This window comes from Anomaloglossus baeobatrachus, chromosome 2 (assembly GCF_048569485.1).
Source record: "Anomaloglossus baeobatrachus isolate aAnoBae1 chromosome 2, aAnoBae1.hap1, whole genome shotgun sequence".
Lineage (NCBI taxonomy): Eukaryota > Metazoa > Chordata > Amphibia > Anura > Aromobatidae > Anomaloglossus > Anomaloglossus baeobatrachus.
In genome coordinates, this window is record NC_134354.1 from 678,413,604 (window position 1) to 678,437,038 (window position 23,435).

General features: G+C 48.4%; 1 protein-coding gene across 1 annotated transcript in view; it reads left to right on the forward strand.

The window, feature by feature from the left end:
- The first annotated feature begins 13,852 nt into the window (after positions 1 to 13,852).
- SLC48A1 (solute carrier family 48 member 1) overlaps positions 13,853 to 23,435 on the forward strand; it is a 47,752-nt gene continuing 38,169 nt past the window's right edge. The window contains exon 1 of the mRNA XM_075334513.1: positions 13,853 to 14,082. Coding sequence (XP_075190628.1) covers positions 13,950 to 14,082 — 133 coding nt within the window. The 5' untranslated portion in view covers positions 13,853 to 13,949. The remainder of the gene's footprint in view (positions 14,083 to 23,435) is intronic.

Below are 23,435 nucleotides of genomic sequence, written 5' to 3' on the forward strand. Positions count from 1 at the left end.
GACGGCCACCACCGTCTGCCGACCTTGCTGACGGTGCCTGGGCTCCGACCCAGTCACTCACAGTCTCTCCACTTCAACCTCCAACTCCACTGCACTTGAACTCCAAACTCTAACTGCCTTTCCCGCTTCCAGGCCCATAAACTCCTCAGTGGGTGGGGCCAACCGTCTGGCTCCACCCCACCTGGTGTGGACATCAGACCCTGGAGGAGGCAACAAGGGTTTTTTGTTTGACGGATGGTCCCTACCAGGAAGGGGGTGTGTATGTGTGTGATGGTGTTCTGTGACCCCTGGGGTCCAGGGTGTCACACATTTTTTCAAGCCACAGCATGTCAATTTCTCTTGTGGGTATGCTGAGTTTCAGAGCGTAATTTCCCCATAAACTTTCATTACATGCGGAAAAATCTACAGGTAAAAGAACACACATGTGTTTTTGCTGCTTTTACCAAAAAAGTAATTTAAGCAAAAAATATATCAGGTATCAATAAAGTTGGTTGAAACACAGGCAGCAATGCAAAAAGTTCAACATCCCAATACACAAACACAAATATACAGACACAAAGAAATATACAAAAATAGAGCTAGAAAGATGATAGTAATATATTAAGATAGAATAGAAATATATAGAATAGAAATACAGTTAGGTCCAGAAATATTTGGACAGTGACACAATTTTCGCGAGTTGGGCTCTGCATGCCACCACATTGGATTTGAAATGAAACCTCTACAACAGAATTCAAGTGCAGATTGTAACGTTTAATTAGAAGGTTTGAACAAAAATATCTGATAGAAATTGTAGGAATTGTACACATTTCTTTACAAACACTCCACATTTTAGGAGGTCAAAAGTAATTGGACAAATAAACCAAATCCAAACAAAATATTTTTATTTTCAATATTTTGTTGCGAATCCTTTGGAGGCAATCACTGCCTTAAGTCTGGAACCCATGGACATCACCAAACGCTGGGTTTCCTCCTTCTTAATGCTTTGCCAGGCCTTTACAGCCGCAGCCTTCAGGTCTTGCTTGTTTGTGGGTCTTTCCGTCTTAAGTCTGGATTTGAGCAAGTGAAATGCATGCTCAATTGGGTTAAGATCTGGTGATTGACTTGGCCATTGCAGAATGTTCCACTTTTTTGCACTCATGAACTCCTGGGTAGCTTTGGCTGTATGCTTGGGGTCATTGTCCATCTGTACTATGAAGCGCCGTCTGATCAACTTTGCGGCATTTGGCTGAATCTGGGCTGAAAGTATATCCCGGTACACTTCAGAATTCATCCGGCTACTCTTGTCTGCTGTTATGTCATCAATAAACACAAGTGACCCAGTGCCATTGAAAGCCATGCATGCCCATGCCATCACGTTGCCTCCACCATGTTTTACAGAGGATGTGGTGTGCCTTGGATCATGTGCCGTTCCCTTTCTTCTCCAAACTTTTTTCTTCCCATCATCCTGGTACAGGTTGATCTTTGTCTCATCTGTCCATAGAATACTTTTCCAGAGCTGAGCTGGCTTCATGAGGTGTTTTTCAGCAAATTTAACTCTGGCCTGTCTATTTTTGGAATTGATGAATGGTTTGCATCTAGATGTGAACCCTTTGTATTTACTTTCATGGAGTCTTCTCTTTACTGTTGACTTAGAGACAGATACACCTACTTCACTGAGAGTGTTCTGGACTTCAGTTGATGTTGTGAACGGGTTCTTATTCACCAAAGAAAGTATGCGGCGATCATCCACCACTGTTGTCATCCGTGGACGCCCAGGCCTTTTTGAGTTCCCAAGCTCACCAGTCAATTCCTTTTTTCTCAGAATGTACCCGACTGTTGATTTTGCTACTCCAAGCATGTCTGCTATCTCTCTGATGGATTTTTTCTTTTTTTTCAGCCTCAGGATGTTCTGCTTCACCTCAATTGAGAGTTCCTTAGACCGCATGTTGTCTGGTCACAGCAACAGCTTCCAAATGCAAAACCACACACCTGTAATCAACCCCAGACCTTTTAACTACTTCATTGATTACAGGTTAATGAGGGAGACGCCTTCAGAGTTAATTGCAGCCCTTAGAGTCCCTTGTCCAATTACTTTTGGTCCCTTGAAAAAGAGGAGGCTATGCATTACAGAGCTATGATTCCTAAACCCTTTCTCCGATTTGGATGTGAAAACTCTCATATTGCAGCTGGGAGTGTGCACTTTCAGCCCATATTATATATATAATTGTATTTCTGAACATGTTTTTGTAAACAGCTAAAATAACAAAACTTGTGTCACTGTCCAAATATTTCTGGCCCTGACTGTATATTAAGATAGACAAGATAGAGATTTCCTGCAGATATCTAATTTCCCAAAATTCCCTACATATCATACACTTGCACCCCTGCTATTCATCTGGCACTGAAGGGTGTTTAGCCTGGTTTAAGCTAATAAATAAATGTCATAAAGTGATGTGGGGTCCCTTTATTTTTGATAATCAGCAAAGTTAAAGCAGACAGCTGGGGGCTGGTATTATTAGGCTGGGAAGGTCCATTGTAATTGGGCTCTTCCAAGCCTAAAAATAGCAGCCCACAGCCACCCAGGATATGGTGTATCACGTTAGATGCAACAATTCTGGTGCTTTGCCCAGCTCTTCCTGATTGCCCTGCTGCAGTGGCAATCAGTGTAATATTTTTGGGGGTTGATGTAAGCTGTGTAGTGTTAGCTAGCATCAAGCCCAGGGGTTGGTAATGAAGAGTAAACTATCAGACACCCTCATCATTACAAAAACAGTAAAGCTGGTGTCACACTAAGCGACAGCGACAACGACGTCGCTGTTACGTCACCATTTTCGGTGACGTAACAGCGACCTTGTAAGTCGCTGTTATGATCGCTGCTTAGCTGTCAAACACAGCAGAAGCAGCGATCATAACGTCGCTGTGCTACATGTGCAGAGAGCAGGGAGCCGCGCTTAGCGCTGGCTCCTTGCTCTCCTAGGTACAGTACACATCGGGTTAATTAACCCGATGTGTGCTGCAGCTACATGTCACAGTGCAGAGAGCAGGGAGCCGCGCGCACTGCTTAGCGCTGGCTCCTTGCTCTCCTTGCTACAGTATACATCGGGTTAATTACCCGATGCATACTGCAGCCACATGTCACAGTGCAGGAGCCGGCACTGGCAGCAAGAGCGGAGGCTGGTAACCAGCGTAAACATCGGGTAACCAGGGAAAGGTCTTCCCTTGGTTACCCGATGTTTACGCTGGTTACAGCTTACCGCAGCTGCCAGTGCCGGCTCCTGATCGCTTCATTTTGTCGCTCTCTCGCTGTCACACACAGCGATGTGTGTGTCACAGCGGGAGAGTGACGACCAAAAAATGAAGCTGGACATTCAGCAACGACCGGCGACCTCACAGCAGGGGACAGGTCGTTGCTGGATGTCACACACAGCGACAGCGACGGGACGTCGCTGCAACGTCACAGAAAATGGTGACGTAGCAGCGACGTCGTTGTCGTCGTCGTTATGTGTGACACCAGCTTTAGTGAAAAGAAAAATAACAAACACAAAAATAGTTTATTTGAAAAAAAAACAAACCCACTTTCCCTGGTTCACCATTTTACTAAAGTGAATCTGTCACCAGTTTTTTAACACCTAACCTGAGAGCAGAATAATGTAAGGGCAGAGATCCTGATTCCAGCGATGTGTCACTTACTGGACTGCTTAGTGTAGTTTTGATAAAATCACTGCTTACTCAGCAATATATTATCATTAATCGATTGCTTAGATGTAAGGCTATGTAGCCTTGTTCTGTATATGGGGGGGGGGGTAACATCTGCAAGGAGTTTGTATGTTCTCCTTGTGTTTGTGTGGGTTTCCTCCGGTTTCCTTCCTCACTTCAAAATACACAACTGATAGGGAAATTAGATTGTGAGCCCAATTGGGACAGTGATGCTGATGTATATAAAGCGCTGCGGAATATGTTGGCGCTATATAAAAATAAAGATTATTATTACAGTAGATGTGGGTCGGTGTGTATCTCATATGGTATAAGCAGCTGTGTGTTTAGTATCATCTAATATATAAAGCCCAGTGTATGTGTGTATGTATGTATGTCCGCTAAAGAAATTTGCACTGTCACATTTACAATCACGAAATTTTGCACAGTTGCCCCATGTGACTCAGGGAACGTCATAGACTATGTTTGGGTGGGAAAATTTAACCCTGTGCTTTCCAGTTACTTTACAAAAATCCTGCAGCCATTAAACTGAATGGAGCTGGGAGATACGGGCTATTAATATCAACTGTCAGTGGTTGCTATAGGAACAAAATAAACTGTTAGTATAACTAGCTTATGTGTGAGGTAAAAAGATGTCGGTGGTGAGACGGATAAAGAGAGACAGTGACACAGACAGAAACAGCCGGGCAAAGAGACAGCCAGGCAACGAGACAGCCGGGCAAAAAGACAGACCTGGAAAGACACAGACCGGGAAAGATACAGACTGGGCAAAGAGACAGACTGGGCAAAGAGACAGACCTGGAAAGAGACAGACCTGGAAAGAGACAGACCGGGAAAGAGACAGACTGGGCAAAGAGACAGACTGGGCAAAGAGACAGACTGGGCAAAGAGACAGACTGGGCAAAGAGACAGCCGGGCAAAGAGACAGACGGGCAAAGAGACAAATGCCCAAAGAGACAGACCTGGAAAGAGACAGACCTGGAAAGAGACAGACGGGGAAAGAGACAGACCGGGAAAGAGACAGACCGGGAAAGAGACAGACGGGGAAAGAGACAGCCCTGGAAAGAGACAGACGGGCAAAGAGACAGATGGGCAAAGAGTAAGATCGGGCAAAGAGACAGACCGGGCAAAGAGACAGACGGGCAAAGAGACAGACAGGAAAGAGACAGCCCTGAAAAGAGGCAGCCAGGCAAAGAGACAGCCGGGCAAAGAGACAAATTCCCAAAGAGACAGACGGGCAAACAGACAGACCTGGAAAGAGACAGAGGCAAAAAGACAGCCCTGCAAAGAGACAGCCCTGGAAAGAGACAGCCCTGGAAAGAGACAGCCCTGGAAAGAGACAGACCTGGAAAGAGACAGACCTGGAAAGAGACAGATCAGGAAAGAGACAGACGTAGAAACAGACACACCTAGAAACAGACAGCCGGGCAAAGAGACAGTCAGGCAAAAAGACAGAGAGAGACAGACAGACAGATACAGAGATTGAGACAGATAGACTGATGCAAATACAGACAGAGAGATAGAAACATACAGACAAGGAAAGAGACAGACAACGAGACAGAGAGAGACACACAGACAGAGACTGGGAGAGAGACAGAAACAGTTACTATCCCAGGCAACGCCCGGGTACTACAGCTAGTATTGTATATCATGGACTGTGTGTGGGCTCATAATGTGTATAGGTGGTCTGTGTGTGTTGTAGTATATCATGAGCTGTATGTAGGATTATACTGTATATAGGGAGTATGTGTGATTCAAACTGTATATAGGTGGTCTGTGTGTACAATTATACTCTATATAGGGGGTGTTTGTATGATCTCATACTGCATATAGGAGGCTTTGTATGTCAATATACAGTTTATAGGGGCAGTGTGTGGGCTCATACTGTATATAGAGAGCTGTGTGGTGCCCCATACTGTATATAGGAACTTTGTGTTTCAGTATACAGGGGACTGTGTGGGGGCTCATACTGTATATAGGGTGTCTTTATGTGTCATTATAAGGTATATAGGGGGGCTGTGTGTGGGCTCATACTGTATATAGAGAGCTGTGTGGTGCCTCATACTGTATATAGGAAGCTTTGTGTGTCAGTACACAGGGGACTGTGTGGGGGTTCAAACTGTATATAGGGGTCTGTGTGTGGCTCATACTGTATATGGGGGATGTACTGCAGAGCCAGCTATTAGACCAGGGGTCTCAAACTCGGCTGGGTGTATGGGCCGCAGAGAGGGAAAAAAATAATTTGGGGGGCCGCATTCTTTGCAGGACAAAGTGACATCTTTATTGGTACCATATATTTTTTTTTTACACACCTTTGGATCAGTGATTTTGAACATTTTTTCACTTGTTTATTATAACAAATGTGCACATTCTTTGTTTAAATATATATATATATATATATATATATATATATATATATATATATATATATATATATATATATATAAAGAATTGATGGTAAAAAAAGTCATGCCTTATTTTGAGGTTTTGTTTTTTTTTTACATTTTATCCTTTGCTTGTAACTAATAGTGTTACAATTAGCACTATATAGAAATTTTGGCCAACATCTTTTAGTAATGTTCCCCATCTTGTTGTAATGTGCCCATCCTTGTCCCCTTGTATTTTTGTGCCCCATCCTAGTCCCCATCCTACAGTAATGTGCTCATCCTTGTCCCCATCCTATAGTAATGTCCCCAGCCTTGTCCCCATCTTATCGTATTATGCCCATCCTGTAGTAATGTGTCCATCCTTGTCCCCATCTTATAGTAATGTTCCCCATCCTTGTCCCCATCTTATAGTAATGTTCCCCATCCTTGTCCCCTTGTAGAAATCTCCCTATCCTGTAGTACTGTCCCCATCATATAGTTGTCCCATTCTATAGTAATGTGCCCATCCTACAGTAATGTCCCCATCCTATAGTAATGTGTCAACCTTGTCCCCATCCTGTAGTAATGTCCCCAGCCTTGTCCCCATCCTGTAGTAATGTCCCCATTCAATGGTATTGTACCTATCCTTGTCCCCATCCTATAGTTATGTCCCCAACCTTATCCCTATCCTATAGTAATGTCCCTATCCTGTAATACTGTGCCCATCCTAGTCCCCATCCTATAGTAATGTGCCCACTTTGTCCCCATCCTATAGCAATGTCCCCAGCCTTCTCCCCACCTTGTCCCTATTCTATAATAATGTGCCCACCTTGTCTCCATCCTATAGTAATGTCCCCACCGTGTCCCTATTCTATAGTAATGTGTCCACCTTGTCCCTATCCTATAGTAATGTCCCCATCCTATAGTAATGTGGCAGCGGCTGAAAGGGGGCAGTGGCTATAACTTACCAATCGCTCTCCTCAGCTTCCACCGGAGTGAAGCTGAGGGGAGCGGTCTCCGGCCCCAGATCCACAGTGATTGGAGAGATCGGTCACAAGGCTGGTCTCTCCAATCAGAGCTGGGGGTGGGTGAAACAGAGGTCACACAGCTCCAAACAATGATCAATGCTATAGCTGCACTGATCATGGCTGGATTTCAATGTTTTAGCCATTTTCAATGGCTAAAACATTACAGTGGCTATGATTGGCTGAGCGGCGTTCGTCAGCCAATCACAGCCTCCGTAGGTCCGGGGAGGAGACACCACCCCTCCTAAGGTCAGGCAGAGGTCCCCTCCTCCCCGAATCTAAGGTACTGTATTTGCAAAGCGATCGCAGCCACCGGGGCTGCAATTTCGCCATGACGTACTGGGTACGTCATGGGTCCTTAGGTACCACGGAGCCATGACGTACCCAGTGCATCATAGGTCGCTGAGGGGTTAATGTGCCGTCCTTCACATACACACACACAAAAAAAAAACCCACCATTCTTCTCACCTGTCCCGCGTTCCCTCGGCTGCCTCATCTCTGCTTCTTGCTGTCTGCAGGCCCGTGCCCCTGTTGACTATTGTGGCCGGTGCAGGGGCTGCAGCCACTGTCAGCGATTTATGTCACATGATTATTTTGCCGACGCTGCGTGCGCAGAGTCAAGCTCTCTGTGCACAACGTTTCCAATGCAGCCGTAGCCGTCCACCAATCAGAGGTAAGCAGCTGAGGTCAGGCAGTTTCCATTGGAGGAATAGTTGTGCACAGAGCATTGGAGTCTGAGAGTGCAGCGCCAGCAAAACATTCATCTGACATAAAGCGCCAGTGACTGCACGAAGCAGCCTGAGGGGCCGCATGCGGCCCGCGTGTTTGAGACCTCTGTATTAGACAGTGTTGGGGCATGCTGTGAGTGGTGATTGTAACTGAGAACTGGTGGCTCCCTGGAAAAATAAACTTATTTTTCTCCCAAAAGTCGTGTTTTCAGTATTGCTGCTGTTCACCTTCCTAAGTGTACGGTTCCACTTGCGAAAAGCTTCCGAAGCGATAGCATCAGAAGCGATATGCTAATGACGCTCTGCTGTGGGTGTCAGCTGAGGGTCATGTGACTGTGATCCGATCTTGAGATTGCATCACATCTGCGGAGGAGAAGGAGGGAGCACTTTCTCCTTCTTCTCCCCAGCCTGTCTCTGTGTAAATTGCACTGCAGTCGCATAACAAGGGCCTTATGTGTCCAGCGGAGCAGTGTGAGAGATGGGGTAAACACAGAATGGAGTATGAAGAGCGGAATGTATTAATTTATTATTTATTAGTTAGCAGGGGAGAAGACCCTGATGGACCTATCTGGACCTGCACAAAATCCATTTTCCTACAGAGCATCCATCCATCAAGACGCCATGGCTTGAGATCGAGGTGAAGGCCATTAAATAATAATAACTTTTTAGTTTACCTGTCTGGGCTCGTTATTAATCCCTTTTTGACCCATGATGTTCTATGTACAGTATGTCATGAGTCGTCTCACTGCCTTTGATGCAGCCTCACACACTGAGCCCACATCTTTAATACAGATGAAGGCTGTATCATTCAGCCTTCATCTGCCTCTAACAGCCACAGGTGGAGCAGTGCTCTGCGCGCAGCTCTACCGCTGTCAACCTATGGCAGCTGCATTTAACACACGCTTGTAGGGATGGGCGAACCCGAACTGTAAAGTTCGGTGTCCATGCCAAACACATGGTGTTCGTGCACACGAACACAAACACGAGCTTTCTGGGACGTTCGTGTTACAGTTTGTGTTACAGTTCGGGTCCAGGGGCTGTTAAAAAAAAGCATGTTATTAAAAAAACATTCTGATCATACTTACAGGTCCCGCGACGCATCCTACAGAGTCTGTCTCCCAGTGCTTCTGCTTCGCGTCCCTCCGATCATTGCTGCCCCCCCCCTCCGGTAAGCACCTTTGGCTAAAAGGACCTGCCGTGACAGTGACATCATACCCATGTGACCAGTCACGTGTGAATGAATGTTGTATTACCTCATTGGCTACAGACTGGTCACGTGAGTATGACGTCATCACAGGTCCTGGTGCGCCGTGATGCGAGTGTCATCGCATCATGGTGCACAATCTCCCGACGGCAGTGGTCAGCTGTATGTATTTCCACAGCTCAGGCGCTGCTGTCAGGAGAGTGGGGGTGATGCACTGCGAGACGCCAGTGCAATCATCCCGTCACTGTCAGCCTCTGCTTCATCGCTCAGTCCAGAACGATGTAGCAGACCTGACATGGCTCTCTGTGCTTCTCACTATGTATAGACTGTCTGTGCACAAGATGAAGCAGAGTTAACTTTGCTCTTTGCTTCTCACTGTGTATAGACTGTGTCTGTGCAGAGCAATGTAGCAAACCTGACATGGCTCTCTGTGCTTCTCACTGTGTATAGACTGTGCACAAGATGAAGCAGAGTTGACTTTGCTCTTTGCTTCTCACTGTGTATAGACTGTGTCTGTGCAGAGCGATGAAGCTGACATTTCTATCACTGTGGATTACATCGGACTAAGGATTTTTTTATAATAAAGGTGGAGTCTCTAAATGTTTTTTGTTTTATTTCTAATAAAAAAAAAAATCTCTGTGTTGTGCTTATTTTACTGTTTCCAAGAAATTTATGGTGGCCATATCTAATTTGGCGTGACACCATATATTTCGGGCTTAGTACCATCTGAGAATACAAAGCAGGTATTAACCCCTTTATTACCCAGCGAGTCACCGCCATGACAGCCGCTGGACGAGCCGGGTAAAGCACCTGGAAATGGCGCTAAGAAACAATGCGCCACTTCTAGGGGCAGATGCGGGCTGTAGAAAATCCCAGCCCCCTGCTGCCTGGCTTTACCTGACTGGCGACCAAAATACAGCGGGAGACCACGCATTTTTTTTTTAATTATTTTTTTAAATAAAAAAAAATTAATGGGCTTCCCTGTATTTTGATTGCCAGCCAAGATAACACCAGGCAGATGGGGGTGGCAGCAATAGCCGTCTGCTTTATCTGCGCTGAAAATCAAAAATACTGCGGAGCGATACGTCATTTTTTTTAATGATTTATTTATTTTTACAGTACTGTGATGTCAGGCAATCAAAATACAGGGAAGCCCATGTTTTTTTTTAGTTATTTAAATAAATAATTAAAAAAAAAATGTGGGCTCCCGCTGCATTTTTTTGTACTGCTAGCTAACGGTAATCCAAGCAGCTACTGGCTGTTAACCCCAACTGCTTGGTGTTACCTTCACTGGCAATGGAAAATCCAGGGAAGCATTTTTTTTTTTTTTTTTTAAAGTTTTTTGATAAAAAAGTAAAAAAAACCCAACAAAATGACGTTGGCTTCACCATATTTTTGTATGCTAGCCAGGTACAGCAGGCAGGTACGGGTTGCCCCCAACCCCTAGCTGCCTATTTGTACTCGGCTGGCAACTAAAAATATCATGAAGCCCTTTTTTTAATTATTTCATGAATTTCATGAAATAATTAAAAAAAAAACTACATGGGCTTCACCCCATTTTTGTGTCCAGCCAAGTACAACTAGGCGCCTGGGGATTGGAATCTGCAACGCAGGTTGGCCCAAGCTTTCTGGGCCCCTCCGCTACGAATTGCAGTTTGCAGCCGCCCCAGAAAATGGCGCTTTCATAAAAGTGCCATCTTCTGGCGCTGTATCCAACTCTTCCAGTGGCCCTGGTGACGGGTGGCACGCTGAGTAATAAGGGGTTAATACTAGCTTTGTTTTACTAGCTAGTATTAAGCTAGAGATTGTTAATGTCAGGCAAGTTTGACCCAGTCATTAAGAATCTCCAATAAAGGGTTAAAAAAAAGACACCACACAGAGAAAAAATACTGTAATAGAAATAAACACACAGACACACTTAGAGACTCCATGTTTATTACTCCCTCTCACACCTCCACGATCCTGGTCTTCTGTCTTCTTTCTCCTTCAACCATGCAGCTGTGCTACATCAGACAGCACAAGGGAGGAAGAACGCTGCTGCTCCTCGTGCAGTCTAATCACTCAATGAGTGAGCAGAGGCTGCGGGTTGGTAAGGCTCCTTTCAGATTGCGTTTTGCCTTACGTTCACAGGTCCCATCGGAGCATCTGTCCGAACCACCCCTCCCCCATTCTGCAAAGCGTGTTTCGGACGCATGCGCCGGCAGGGTCATTGACTGTAATGGAGCACACTACGTTAGCGTCTGCTCTGTTTTGTACCGTTTTTGCACATATACGTTTTCTGCAGATGGACACCCTAAAGGGAATATTAACTACAGTACAAAGTAGAAAAAAGTTTAAAAATATGAAAAAATTTAAAAACAAAAATATAAGAAATAAATAAGAAATAAAAGTTCAAATCACCCTGCTTTTACCACATTAACAATTAATAACAAAATAATATAAAAAATACACATATTTGGTATTGTTGCGTTTGTAAAAGCCCCATCATCCGCACATACCGCCATCCCCTAGATGAACCATAGGACCCCTCCACACACACTCCCATTTCCTCCCCCCGAACACCCCACAGAACCCCTCTGCACACACTACTATCCCCTACCTAATGATCCCCCCACAGGACCCTTTGCACACACTCACATTCCCTCCCCAACAGATGCCCCACAGGACCCCTCTGCACACACTACCATCCCCTCCCCAATGATCACCCCACAGGACACCTCTGCACACACTACCATCCCCTCTCCAATGATCACCCCACAGGACACCTCTGCACACACTACTATCCCCTCCCCAATGATCACCCCACAGGACACTTCTGCACACACTACCATCCCCTCCCCAATGATCGCCCCACAGGACCCCTCTACACAAACTCACATCCTCTCCCCTGGGATGCCCCACAGGACCCCTCTGCATACATTCACATGCCCTCCCCAACGGATGCCCCACAGGCCCCCTCCATACACACTCACATCAACTCCCCTCGGATGCCCCACAGGATCCCTCTGCACACACTACCATCCCCTCTCCAACAGATGCCCCACAGGACCCCTCGACACACACTACCATCCCCTCCCCAATGATCACCCCACAGGACACCTCAAACACACTAACATCCCCTCCCCAATGATCGCCCCACAGGATCCCTCTGCACACACTACCATCCCCTCCCCAACGTATGCCCCACAGGACCCCTCCATGCACACTCACATCAACTCCCCTCGGACGCCCCACAGGATCCTTCTGCACACACTACCATCCCCTCCCCAATGATCACCCCACAGGACCCTTTGTACACACTCACATTCCCCTCCCCAACGGACGCCCCACAGGACCCCTCCGCAGACACTCACATCTCCTCTCCAACGGACGCCCCACAAGACACATCCGCACACACTCCCATCCCCTCCCCAACGGACGCCCCACAGGACCCTTCTGCACACACTCCCATCCAGCCATACCTCTACATGGTCCTCACACAGCTACATATCCCACAAATTGAAGACATTACGCCTCTCGAAAAGTCATGGAATAAGCAAAAACATTTTTTTTTCAAAATGTCTACATTTTTTTCATTACTTAAAGGGGTGGTTCACCCATATTTTTTATTGTCTAGATTGATATTATATTGAGAAACAATGTTTCTCTCAAATACCTTGTGTTGTCAATAGTGCCTGTGAGAGGCGCTATTGCAGACCGCTGCTCCCCGTCCAGTGACGTACCCGTCCAATGCTGCCTCGTCACATCCGTGCAGCCGGCTACAGTCTTCCAAACTCTGAGCTGTGAGCGGTGTTTCACTGCTGTCACAGCCCATTTGCTCCCCCCTCCCTCCTAGCACGGCGCGTCTCCTGCTCCCCCCTCCCTCCTCGCAGAACGCTGCAAGCAAGAGACGTGCTGTGAGGGAGGAGGGAGCAGGAGCAGGGAGCAGGAGCAGGGAGCAGATGGGCTCAGAATGCAGCCGGCTGCACGGATGTGACGAGCCAGTATTGGACGGGTACGTCACTGGACGGGGAGCAGCGGTCTGCAATAGCGCCTCTCACAGGCACTATTGACAACACAAGGTATTTGAGAGAAACATTGTTTCTCAATATAATATCGATCTAGACAATAAAAAATATGGGTGAACCACCCCTTTAAATAAAATAACAACTATACAAGTTTGGTATCTGCGTAATCGTACCGACCTGGACAATCCGAATACAGAGTCAGTTTTATGGTAAAATAAAAGCTGGAAATAAAACAAAAAGAAACAATGGCAGAATATTACTTTTTTGCTATTTCGCAACACTCTTACCATTACAGCATATGATAACTAAATGGTGCCATTCAAAAGTACAACCCATCAACAAGCCCTCCCATGGCTATATCGACGGAAAAATAAAAAGTTATGGCTCTTAGAATATAGGGAGGAAAAAACAAAAGTGCAAAAACAAATAATTGGCCTGTCCATAGGGGGTTAAAGGTTTCTCCACTTGTGGACAAAGGCATAGCACATACATAGGTGACCCTTTATTTTTGCGCCTCCATTTTGTCCCCTGAAACACCTCCGCCCATATTTCACCCCCAACTTAATCGCCCTGAGCCCTCCGCCCTGCGTGTCACCGATGACGTCAGCCGGAGCACTCCGTGACGTCACTAGCGTGGCTCCCATCATACTAGGTGTCTACAATTGTAATATGTGCCAACAGCAAACTCTGCCTGGTAACGAAATATAATAGAGCTCATCCTATTGGCTAACAGCTTTGCGTTTATTCATTGGTCTTGACGTTGTAATTCCTCCCGTTTTGTATGCAGCAATTGGTTCCCAGCAGTTTCGCTGACGGCTGTGCGGACCAATGCGTGCTGAGAGCCAGCAGAGCGCTCTTGTTTGCGCACCCGTGCTCCGGACCGAGGGTTCTGCCTGTGTTGTCGGAGCGCAGCCCGGGTCCCCATGGCGGTCACCAAGCAGCTGTGGATCCGGATCATTTACGCCACAATGGGCACCCTCATTGGTGTCTCGGCTTTCCTGGCTTGGAATGTGGCCTTTGGGCAGCCCTGGACTGCGGCCATGGGGGGCCTCTCAGGTAGGAGCACTCCTGTGCTGAGCCGCAGGTGGTGATATCAGCCGGAGGAAGAGGATAATGTGAATAGATATCACCTGTTGTGTACAGCGATGGTGGGATGGGAGTGTAAGCGGAGGGGTCCTGTGGGGCATCCGGGGGGAGGGGATGGAAGTGTGCACAGAGGGGTCCTGTGGGGCATCCGGGGGGAGGGGATGGAAGTGTGCACAGAGGGGTCCTGTGGGGCATCCGGGGGGAGGGGATGGAAGTGTGCACAGAGGGGTCCTGTGGGGCATCCGGGGGGAGGGGATGGAAGTGTGCACAGACGGGTCCTGTGGGGCATCCGGGGGGAGGGGATGGAAGTGTGCACAGAGGGGTCCTGTGGGGCATCCGGGGGGAGGGGATGGAAGTATGCACAGAGGGGTCCTGTGGGGCATCCGGGGGGAGGGGATGGAAGTGTGCACAGAGGGGTCCTGTGGGGCATCCGGGGGGAGGGGATGGAAGTGTGCACAGAGGGGTCCTGTGGGGCATCCGGGGGGAGGGGATGGAAGTGTGTGCGGAGGGGTCCTGTGGGACTAGGATGAGAGTGTATGGAGAGGGGTCCTATGGGGCATCCAGGGGGAGGGGATGGAAGTGTGTGCGGAGGGGTCCTGGGGGACGAGGATGGGAGTGTGTGCGGAGGGGGTCTTGTTTGGGAGGGCAAGGGAGTGTATGCTGAGGGGTCCTATTGGGTATCCGGGGGGACAGGGATGGGAGTGTGTGCGGAGGGGTCCTGTGGGACGAGGATGGGAGTGTGTGCGCGGAGGGGTCCTGTGGCACGGGGATGGGAGTGAGTGCGGAGGGGTCCTGTGGCATGGGGATGGGAGTGTGTGCAGAGGAGTCCTATGGCACGGGGATGGGAGTGTGTGCGGAGGAGTCCTGTGGCACGGGGATGGGAGTGAGTGCGGAGGGGTCCTGTGGCACGGGGATGGGAGTGTGTGCGGAGGAATCTATGGCACGGGGATGGGAGTGTGTGCGGAGGAGTCCTGTGGCACGGGGATGGGAGTGTGTGCGGAGGAGTCCTGTGGCACGGGGATGGGAGTGTGTGTGGAGGAGTCCTGTGGCACGGGGATGGGAGTGTGTGCGGAGGGATCCTGTGGCACGGGGATGGGAGTGTGTGCGGAGGAGTACTGTGGCACGGGGATGGGAGTGTGTGCGGAGGAGTCCTGTGGCACGGGGATGGGAGTGTGTGCGGAGGAGTCCTGTGGCACGGGGATGGGAGTGAGTGCGGAGGAGTCCTGTGGCACGGGGATGGGAGTGAGTGCGGAGGAGTCCTGTGGCACGGGGATGGGAGTGTGTGCGGAGGAGTCTATGGCACGGGGATGGGAGTGTGTGCGGAGGAGTCCTGTGGCACGGGGATGGGAGTGTGTGCGGAGGGATCCTATGGCACGGGGATGGGAGTGTGTGCGGAGGAGTCCTGTGGCACGGGGATGGGAGTGTGTGCGGAGGAGTCTATGGCACGGGGATGGGAGTGTGCGCGGAGGAGTTCTGTGGCACAGGGATGGGAGTGTGTGCGGAGGAGTCTATGGCACGGGGATGGGAGTGTGCGCGGAGGAGTTCTGTGGCACAGGGATGGGAGTGTGCGCGGAGCACAGGGATGGGAGTGTGCGCGGAAGAGTCCTGTGGCACGGGGATGGGAGTGTGTGCGGAGGGGTCCTGTGGCACGGGGATGGGAGTGTGTGCGGAGGGGTCGTGGGGGACGGGTATAGGAGTGTGCGGAGGGGTTGTGGGGGACGGGGATGGGAGTGTGTGCGGAGGGGTTCTGGGGGGCGGGGATGGGAGGCTGTGCAGAAGGTTCTTGTGGGGAATCTCGGGGGAAGGGATGGGAGTGTGTGTAAAGGGGTCCTGGTGAATTAGGATGGGAGTGTGTGCAGAAGGGTCCTGGGGGCAGAGATGGGAGGCTGTGCTGAGACGTCGTGGGGGGTGGGATGGCAGTGTGTGTAGAGGGGTCCTTGGGGGCAAGCTGGGGGATGGGGGTAGTCCTGTGTCCTTGGGAGGGAAAGGGTGGACTACCTTGTGAATGCATTGTTGGGGATGGGTTTTTTGAGTGAAGTCCTAAGGGGGAATCCAGGGAAGTCTTGCGCGTGTATGCTGAGAGGTGATTTGTGTGGGGAGGACTCCTGAACGCTTATGCAGAGGGACCCTTTTCTCTTGGGGCCTTTGGTAGAGGTCATGGTGGTGGTGGTGGTGATTGTGGTGCAGACCTGCGCACGTGGGGCATTCGAGGGTAGTTTTTTTTTTCGTCCAATAGGTGGTGGCTTCCAACGCACATGGGGCATCCGGGGGAAGGGGGATTTTGCATCCGGGCAGTGGTGGAGTCCCACGCGTGTGGAAATCCTGGGGCAGTCTTTGTGTGTGTGCGCGTGTGTGTGGGGGGCCAGGGGGAGTTCTGCGTGCATATGCAGAGGGATTTCTGTGCACGTGGGGCATCCATGGGAGTTGTGCGTGGTGTGTTCCACTGGAGAATAAAGGGTCGTAGTGCTGTTCACATGCCTAAATTGTCTGAGCAGCAGAACATTATTGCGGAGGACAAGGGTATTGGTGTGTGATTGTTTAATCTGTACAACACGGATACATTTGGAAAGTGAACTTGAGGAGAATAGAGCTGGAGTGACAGAGGCTTCAGATCTACAAACAGCTCTTCTGACTCATTTCCATATCAATGAAAAAGCTGGTTTCTCAGTAATGGAGGAACAGACTGGACACGTAGAGGTATGGCCGGACTTCTCTTTGAAAGAACTTCATGTGCATATAGTTTGTGTGAATCCTGCTGACAGATCATTTTTAACAAGGGCACCTATAAGATTATCTTGGATTATATGGCCCGTGCTGCAGCCCCTGAGTCACCCTCAGGGTGTTATATGCTACTGCCTCAGTTATTACTGAGGATGAGGTGATGACTCTCTGGAGTCACACTTGCTTGGGGCTCGCATTCGTCGGACTGGCAGCGGCTCTCCTGACAGGAGCAGGTCAAGAAAAAAACTGCCGCGCAGGAAAAGAACGCAAGCGATCTCTGAATGAAAGAGGACCAAAAAAATAAAGTCAAAAAGAATTACTAAATGTTTATAACAGGTAAAATATATCTTTGTACCGTGTTAGCCAGTAGAGATAAAAAAAAGTTTGTTTAAAAGAACTGAAGTCCTCAGTGGTTGATACCTTTTAATGGCTAACTGAAAAGATGGTAATAATAGCAAGCTTTCCAGACTACTCAGGTCTCTTCATCAGGCTCAATATAACACAAAATCTGAAGAGTCACATATTTATACACAACAGGACATAGAATGGGGCAGTAAAAAAAAAACAAAAAAAGTTATGTGAAGCAGAACTATCACTATGGCAAGAGGACAAACTGTTGTGGCCATAAATATTGTTGTAGTTCATAGATAAGCAGTGTGAATGTTTTATTGTCCTCTGATTGGGGTCTGGTCCGGGCTGTGATGCCCCCGGATGCTCTGAGGGACACATTTCTTAATTGATTTAAAAAGACATAAATCCATGTGACACATTCATTCCTGCTCCGAATGTGTCAAAGGTCATCATAAGGGAATACGAACTTATGATGACCTTTGACACATTCGGAGCAGGAATAAATGTGTCACATGGATTTATGTCTTTTTACATCAATTAAGAGATGTGGTCCTCAGACCATCCGGGGGCATCACAGCCCTGGACCAGACCTCAGAGGTCAATAAAACTTTCACACTGCTTATCTATGAACTGCTGCAATTTTTAGGGCCACAATAGTTTGCCCCTTGCCATAGTGATAGTTCTGCTTCACATAACTTGTTTTTTTTTTTATTTTTTTTTCTTCTCCATTCTATGTCCTGTTGTGTATAAATATGTGACTCTTCAGATTTTGTGTTATACCATGCCTGATGAAGAGACCTGAGTAGTCTGGAAAGCTTGCTATCATTACCATCTTTTCAGTTAGCCATTAAAAGGTATCAATCACTGAGGACTTCAGTTCTTTTAGGCTACTTTCACACTTGCGTTGAACGGTATCCGTTGCATTGCGTTGTGTAACGGATGCAACGGATGTGTTGCATATAGTGACACAACGGATGCAACGGATGCTGCAAAACAACGCAATTCGTTTTGATTTTTTTTTTTTTTTTTTTCCCGGTTTTACCAGCGGCAGACTATAGTGAACGATCAGCTGATCGTTCCCTGCAGCCGGCCGCTGGGTGATCAGCTGATTGCTCCCAGTAGCCGGCCGCCGGGTGATCAGCTGATCGCTCCCGGCTGCCGGGTGATCAGCTGATCGCTCCCTGCAGCCGGCTGCCGGGTGATCAGCTGATCGCTCCCGGCCGCCGGGTGATCAGCTGATCGCTCCCGGCCGCCGGGTGATCAGCTGATCGCTCCCGGCCGCCGGGTGATCAGCTGATCGCTCCCGGCCGCCGGGTGATCAGCTGATCGCTCCCTGCAGCCGGCCGCCGGGTGATCAGCTGATCGCTCCCTGTAGCCGGCCGCCGGGTGATCAGCTGATCGCTCCCGGCCGCCGGGTGATCAGCTGATCGCTCCCTGCAGCCGGCCGCCGGGTGATCAGCTGATCGCTCCCTGCAGCCGGCCGCCGGGTGATCAGCTGATCGCTCCCTGCAGCCGGCCGCCGGGTGATCAGCTGATCGCTCCCTGCAGCCGGCCGCCGGGTGATCAGCTGATCGCTCCCTGCAGCCGGCCGCCGGGTGATCAGCTGATCGCTCCCTGCAGCCGGCCGCCGGGTGATCAGCTGATCGCTGTCACTTGCCGGCGCCCGGGCATGCCGGCGGGCGGGCGCTCAGCTGAGCGCTGTGACTTGCCGGCGGCCGGGCATGCTGGTGGCCGGTCATTCAGCTGAGCGCTGTCGCTTGCCGGCAGCCGGGCGCTCAGCTGAACGTTCGGCCACCGCGAGCCAAAATAAAGTTTGATTTAAAAAAAAAAAAAAAAAAAAAAAAAAAGAGCATGCGCAGTGAAATCCAGAGGATTCCGCTGCTCAAAATAACGTTACATGCTGCGTTGCTCCCGCTGGGCGGAAGCAACGGAGCGTCGCCCAGCGGAAGCAACGCAGCTCCTTTTGGTACAATCCGTCAACCATACAAGTCTATGGGAAACAGCGGAATCCGTTAACGGATTCCGCTGTTTCCCAAAAGGGCGGATTGTAACGGAAGGAAAATAACGCAAGTGTGAAAGTACCCTTAAACAAACTTTTTTTTAAATGTTTCTAAAACATTCGTCACCATTGTTTCAATTCTAAAATGAAGACCTAATAAAAAATTTTGTATATGTATGAAGAAAAAAAGCGTATGCCAAGGCCCAGACATAACATGCTGGAGGTCTGTTTAACTGAAGCTCTCTTTTGACCATAGTCCCCTGAGGAATAAGCATATTATGAAACGCGTTGGGAGGTCTAGGAGCACATCAGGTCAGATGGTTGCCAATTGAGGGGCATTGTGAGGCTGTTGTGTTTGGCCCCCCCCTCTAGATATTGGACAACTAAAACAATTTTTTTTTTTTTTCTTCATACATATTTATGAATTTTGTCCTTTGGACTATACTGTCTTGTATGTATAATCAGTAATTTTCACAACCTGGTTGGGGTTGTTTGTTTCTCTATCACCGTGGTGGGAGGTCACTCTATCCTCCCCCCTTGTGTGAGGTTTGTCCTTCCATGGTGATATTAGGAGCTTTTTACACTTGCTCCATTTTATTTGGTTGTTTTACAACCGTATGTGTTGTGTGGTTTAATATTTTTAACTATGAACCAATAAAGGTTATATTTTAATTGTTACCACAATTTAGATTAGTGCTGGGCTGTATCTATACATATATCGTGAAGCATTTGACAATTTTTGGGAAGTGTCTTATATTTGCCTGCTGTAATAGTGCCCGAGGATCGTACTGAAATCCTCGGTATCACTCCTGAGCTGAGAGTAACAGCTTCTTAGAAATACGCACTCACTCTCAGATCAGGAGTGGTGGCTAATTAAAGGAATGCATATTCACCCCCTTCCTCACCCAGAATCCTGCCCACTGCCCTGAGTCCTGCCCATCACTCACACTATGCCTGCTGTTCTGTATCACTGTACCAGGGTCACATCACAATCCTCAATGGCTTTTCTGAGCGGAGAGTGACAGCTTCATAGACTAAGGGGTACTTTGCACGCTGCGATATCGCTAGCCAATGATAGCGATGCCGAGCGCGATAGTACCTGCCCCCGTCGAACATGCGATATCTTGTGATAGCTGCCGTAGCGAACATTATCGCTACGGCAGCTTCACACGCACTTACCTGCCCTGCAACGTCGCTCTGGCCGGCGACCCGCCTCCTTCCTAAGGGGGCGGTTCGTGCGGCGTCACAGCGACGTCACACGGCAGGCGGCCAATAGAAGCAGAAGGGCGGAGATGAGCGGGATGTAAACATCCTGCCCATCTTCTCCCTTCCGCATTGCCAGTGGACAGCGGGCGCAGGTAAGGAGATGTTTGTCGCTCCTGTGGTTTCACACACAGCGATGTGTGGAGCTGCAGGAACGACAAACAACATCGTACCTGTGGACGCACCGACATTATGAAAATGAACGACGTGACACAGATCACCAATTTTTGACTGTTTCACGCTCGTTCATCTTCTCTCCTAGACTTTACACGTTGTGATGTCGTTACCGGCGCCGGATGTGCATCACTTTCCATTTGACCCCAACAATATTGCAGTAGCGATGTCGCAACGTGCAAAGCACCCCTTACACGTTGTCACTCTCAGATCAGGAGTGCTGCCGATAATTGCGGTGAACAAGCGCCTGGCTAATTAAGAGAATGAATATTCACCCTCCTCTGTAATTCCGCCCACTGCTCTAAGCCCTGCAGATCACCAGCACTCTGCCTGCTGTATTACCAGTACTGTGAGCCAGAGGATCGCATCGCAATCATTGGCACCTCTCCTGAGCTGAGAGTAACAGCTGCATAGAAATACACTCTGTCACTCTCAGATCAGGGGTGCCGGCTAATTAAGTGAATGTATATTCACCCTCTTCCCCAATGAGAATCCTGCCCACTGAACCGAGACTCTGCCTGCTGTACTGTATCACTGTACCAAGATCAAATTGCAATCCTCGGTGGCTTTTCTTAGCGGAGAGTGGCAGTTGCATAGATTTACACGCTGTCACTCTCAGATCAGGAGTGCAGTTGATGATTGTGGTAAGCAAGTGCATGAATAATTAGGAGAATGAATATTCACCCTCCTTTCCTGTAATTCCGCCCACTGTTCTAAGACCTGCACAATCACCCACACTCTGCCTGCTGTACCTTACCGGTACTGCCAGCCAGAGGATTGTATCGCAATCATCGGCGCCGCTCCTGAGGTGAGTTTAACAGCTGCATGGCCATACGCGCTGTCTCTCTCAGCTGAGGAGAGTCGCCGATGATTGCGATACGATCCTCTGATTGGCAGTACCGGTAATACAGCAGGCAGAGTGCGGGTGCAGTACAGGACTTAGAATGGTGGGCTGGATTACAGCAGAGGTGGGTGAATATTCATTCTCTTAATTAGCCGTGCCTTACAGCTGCACAAGGGGACAATAAAAGTTATGTATCCTGACATAAGGCTGTATAAGCCCTATTTCAGAATACTATTACAGTACACTACTAAGTCTGATTTTTGGAGTACGGTTTATATTTAAGCCTACTCCAAAAAGGCCGAAAAATCCGGGTAGGGCTTATTTTCAGAATAAGGCTTATTTTCAGGGTAGGGCTTACAGGGGAAACCCCGATGTGTTTCGAGCCGTAGCGGCCTTAGTCATGGCTGCATAACAGAGAGCCCTGCTGCATAGCTACTCCACATATCGAGCTATTGAGCCCTGATCTGCTAGAACCACATCACAAGGAGACAGACGTCCAGGACGTCTTCTTGGGCTAATATGTATTTTACTATACAATTACAATTCCCCAAAAGTTGGGACACTGTAAAATGTAAGAAAAAAACTAGAATACAATGATTTGTAAATCTTATATCCGTGTTTTATTCACAATACAACACAAATCAGAAGGTGAATGTTAGACATTTTCCAGTTAATTTGAAAAAATTAAGTCACTTAGAAATTGATGGGAGCAACCTATCTCAAAAATGTTGATGCAGGGTTAAAAACTTGCTAGAAAAGTAAGTAGCACTAATAAAAAATATACGGCAAGTTAATTTTCAAGTTACACGACTGTATAAAAAGAGCGTATGAGAGAGGCAGAGTCTCAGAAGCAAAGATGGTCAGACGTTCCCCATGTTTTGTGGTAATGCAATTTTTGTGACTTTAGCAAATCCCTCGCAGCGTTCTTGGAAGGGGATGTGCTCTGTCTGGATGGAATAGTTTCTGCTTGGCTTCGCTAAAAACAGCTGCTTTTTGCAAGATAAAGGAAATCTGCTGCCAATAAGCGAGTTGTGCACTTCAGGACTGAATGTATAAATTTGTATGTAACATACCTGGCAGGCTAGAACTCGGTGAAGTTTGGTGCCAGTAGTTAATATTTTCAATTAGCTTTGTGTTTTGGTGGTCCCAGACGGTCGGGGCTGTACAAGTAGCAACACGGGATCATTGCAAACATATGCAGCTCTGGAACTGGAACACACGGGAAGCTGTTACATCTAGGATATGATCAATCTGAGATCTTGATGGTAATTCACCAAACTGATGGACGAGTTAGAATGACAGATATGACTTATTGGGCACAGCGGTTCTGCAATAGACAAGGTTCAATGCGAGATTTTTTGGTAATAATGAAAATAGAGACCTCAATTTCCTCTTTAGTTCTGTGTTGCACTTCTCAAAAGTATGTCATGGTCCAATTTGAGTCTTGCTACCTGCTACAAGCTGACGCTATGGGGCTATAGTTCAGTATGTTATGTGGGTTATGAGCACCTGGGAAAAACCAAGTACACTGGAACTTTGGATTAAAGCGGGCTTTACACACTGCAACATCACTAGCCGATGCTAGCGATGGCGAGCGTGAAAGCACCCGCCCCTATCGTTATCCGATATTTGGTGATCGCTGCTGCAGCGAACATTGTCGCTACGGCAGCGTCACACGCACTTACCTGGTCGGCGGCATCGCTGTGACTGCCGAACAATCCCTCCCTCAAGGGGGAGGGACGTTCGGCATCACAGCGACGTCATCGCGACGTCACTAAGCGGCCGGCCAATCAAAGCGGAGAGGCGGAGATGAGCGGGACGAACATCCCGCCCACCTCCTTCCTTCCTCATTGCTGGCGTGTGGCAGGTAAGGATAGCTTCCTCGTTCCTGCGGCGTCACACGTAGCGATGTGTGCTGCCGCAGGGACGAGGATGAACTTCGCCCACGCAACAGCAGCGATATTTGAGAAT